Genomic DNA, 3,649 nt, shown 5'->3' on the forward strand with positions numbered 1-3,649 from the left:
TAAAGAACCAAACAAACACTCAAGAAAGACTGAAGACCCATTTCGCGATAAAAGCACCTCACCTCCCAGCGACAGACCGACCTTGCTCGCTCTCCCGCTGCGGGGGCAACTGTTACGGATCCGGCCCACGAATCCCGGACCCGAGGCTAGACCCGAACCCGGCTCCTCGGACCAACCCGTCTCCCCCCTCCGGAAGGCCCAAAACCGGCCCTATGGAGCTCTTAACCAACTTTCGAATTCAAACACCTCCCTTATCTTAACCAAACAAGATAAGATAAGACGATCCCCATCACCTATAAATAAGAGGACCCAAGTCCCTCCAGGTATTCATTCACTCCTCACTCCATATACTTCTCAGATCCATTCTGACTTGAGCGTCGGAGTGTCTTTGCAGGTACCTCTCCCCATTGCTCCAGTCAAGTGATCCGGCATTCGCCTCAACCCGCAAGTTTCCGATCCATCTCTCAACCCGTACCAGAGACATCTTGTACAATATATATTAACAAAATGAGAGAGTATCATATTAAACACAGCAAAAAATATGATTAATATGGAGGTGTAAGGTAGTTTCCAATATCCACCTCTAACTAAAGTAAGAAAGAACGAGAGAGAGAGAGAGAGACTAGCACCAAGTCTCCGTAGGCATATATTTGCACACCTAAAAATTAAAGAATGATTCAATTTCTAACCACCCTAGTTTGTGTTGCTCTTTTTTCCTAACTTGTGGGCCCCTGTCAAAGAATTAATATCATTCTTTATCCTAAAAAAAGTATAATAATATAAAGATGTTCGTCTTGCAGCTTCGTAGTTACACCAAAAATCGCAAGCTATTGTGCTTTTGTTTGCCGTGAGTTTCATTTCATTATCTGTCACCTTCGGTTTTACATTTGCTTGCATCCCTCTTCACCTATCAAAGTATCCAAATTTTAAAACAAAAGAAATCCAATCACCGAAATCACGTGGTTTCTACTTTCTATAGTGACTCACCCAGAAATTTGAAAAACTAATTAATTAAGTATGATCTCTTTCTATTTTATTAAAAATCGAGAATAAAATAAAATTAGTAATTGTATATTGACTAAATATTAATTACTTTGATTCTTTTTTATTTTCAAATATTAATGAAAATATTAAAATTTAATTATATTATCTGTATATTAAAAATTAATCACTAATTAATTATTTGTACAGAATTTAAATGAAATATAAAACATATATTAAATATATACAAAATGATTAATTTATAAAATAATATTTTTATATATATTATTTTTATTTTTATTAATGTCATCGGTTTAAATTGAAAAGACTGTTGGAATCTTTCCTTGAATTAGAGAAAAAAAATTATAAATTAAATTAAATATCAATTCATTAATTTTTCCCTCAAATACACTAGTAATAAACTAATAATACTCTTTCTATATAATCCTAACTAACTAAATAATTTCTATCGAATTAATTAGTGGGTCCATCGTAACTTAAATGAACATATTATGGAAGCTATCTGGTATAAGATCCTTTTTCTAATCCTATTATAGTTAATCTGTGCTTCGAATTAGCATTACAGCTGTTGTTCCCATGCTCTCTTCTTCCCATCACATTAAATTCACCTGTTCTGTCTCTCTTTCCTAAATGAAAAATAAAACTACCACGTGTTTCTTCACTGATTCCATGATTTCTGTTTAACTCTCCATCTTCAAGTTAGAATAAGCTTGGATTATTCAAAAATTACAACTGTATTTAACGTAAAAAGATACACAAACTACGTGCATAAATAAGCCCGAACGTCATCATATATTCATCTCGTTAGTCGTAAATTTAGTTAATCATTATAAAACGTATCTTATTGGAATTAGAAAATAAATTGCAACTTGGGTGAATTTTGAATAACATTATTAGCTACCATCACTTTGAATTATAGATTAATTCATATTTAATTGAGCCATATAATCCCAATAATAACAGACGGGCGATGATAACAGAGAGAGATTAGAGGTGTCCACCATATGAATGTGGTGGCGGTAACTATTTAAGATACATAATATTTATAGATATATAAAATAATAATTTAATATTAGAAGCAAAGTAGTAACAGTAATTGCAGAGACTTTGAATCTAGAAAAACGGAAAATGGAAGCGACAGTGATCAAGTATGTGTTGGTGCCTCCTGCTTCCTCAACACACACACTTAAAGCATATCACACTATACTATAAACTTTCTAGTTTCTACACTCATCCATACCCAATAATTGCTGCAACAATAAAATCCTCGCAAAAGCCCTAAATAACTTAGGGTTCGTTCAGCTCCAACAACTGCAACAACATTACTTGCATTCATTGATTTCATTGAGTCATTTACGCAAACACCTATAGCAATGGACAACGGGGATTGCCATGAATGAAGGAAAGGATGACGGTTAGAGGTTTGCGTGTTGTGTGACCCAAGCAAATGGGAGTAGGGGTGGGAAAGGCGTGGAGGTTCAGCTTGTTGTGGACAAACCTGGCTCTCTCATCGCAACCCAACACCAAAACCAAGCATGTTTGTTGGAGGTCCAATACGACGCCGTTTCACCACAGGAAGCCGATCTGGCGCTCCATGCTCTGCTGGTTCATGCTCTTCGGCTTAGGAATCGTTTCCCTTCTCACCGGTCACATGGCTTCTGATCTCGAATGGTACTCCCAACACCGCACCTTCTACTCCGCCCTGGTATGTTCACAACCAATGTCCTAATCTTCTTTATTCGTTGATTCCAAGTTTTAGCTTTGCATGAGAGCCAGAGCCGTTATCATTTCTGTAGGATGGGAGTTATCGTTCGCCGATTGATATTTGGGAATCGCAGTATTCTAAGTACTTCTATGGATGCAGTGAAAGGGGACGCCGTTTTGCCCGTAAGTTTATTCATTATTAAAATGTGTTAGTTACAGTATATAACAACAAAATTCAAGTGATTGTTCCTTCATGAATTCCCAAGAATTTTAGGATGTTTCGGTTGATGCTATCTTGTTGCCATAAAAGGAGATAAGTAGAGGGTTCTTGCGTTGGTTACTTTGTTTGCAATGGATGTGATTTTGCCTTATTAAATGAAGAGCAACGTTTTGTTATTTTGGTGATCTCTTCAAGATTTTGCTGATTTTTTAATAATTTTCTTTCTTTCTTATTTTGGTAATGGGATGAAATAGCTGCTGTGAGTGAACAAATGTCAAATGGGTACTTGCTTATTGCAACTAGCGGAGGGCTCAACCAACAACGAACTGGGGTAAGCAGGAGATGAGTTTTACAATGTGCTAATCATAATAGTAAGACTTTTGTAATAGCTCTGCAGTCTTAGCTTCTCCCCTACTGATTAAGAGCTTAACAAAGATATAAGCTTATTAACAATCTTCTGTAGGCTAATTGGCTCTAATTCAGTGGTTTTCATGGAATATGAGGCTTAGCTCAGCTCTGTCTGCCCCCTAATTGTTCTAGCAATTTTAAACTCCTTTAGTAATAACTAATAATGAATAAGTTTTATATGTGAAAATGAAAATCATGTTCCTGCATCCAGATAACAGATGCCGTTGTTGTTGCACGAATTCTTAATGCCACACTAGTTGTGCCCGAATTGGATCATCATTCTTATTGGAAGGATGACAGGTATTCTGCAGATCC

The 3,649-nt window shown here is 36.2% G+C and overlaps 1 protein-coding gene across 1 annotated transcript in view; it reads left to right on the plus strand.

Annotated features, from left to right (window-relative positions):
- Positions 1 to 2,089: 2,089 nt before the first annotated feature.
- Positions 2,090 to 3,649, plus strand: part of LOC107488234 (O-fucosyltransferase 29) — a 4,347-nt gene continuing 2,787 nt past the window's right edge. The window contains exons 1-4 of the mRNA XM_016108945.3: positions 2,090 to 2,707; positions 2,799 to 2,889; positions 3,181 to 3,257; positions 3,546 to 3,634. Coding sequence (XP_015964431.1) covers positions 2,450 to 2,707; positions 2,799 to 2,889; positions 3,181 to 3,257; positions 3,546 to 3,634 — 515 coding nt within the window. The 5' untranslated portion in view covers positions 2,090 to 2,449. The remainder of the gene's footprint in view (positions 2,708 to 2,798; positions 2,890 to 3,180; positions 3,258 to 3,545; positions 3,635 to 3,649) is intronic.

This window comes from Arachis duranensis, chromosome 5 (genome assembly GCF_000817695.3).
Source record: "Arachis duranensis cultivar V14167 chromosome 5, aradu.V14167.gnm2.J7QH, whole genome shotgun sequence".
NCBI classification, from domain to species: Eukaryota; Viridiplantae; Streptophyta; class Magnoliopsida; order Fabales; family Fabaceae; genus Arachis; species Arachis duranensis.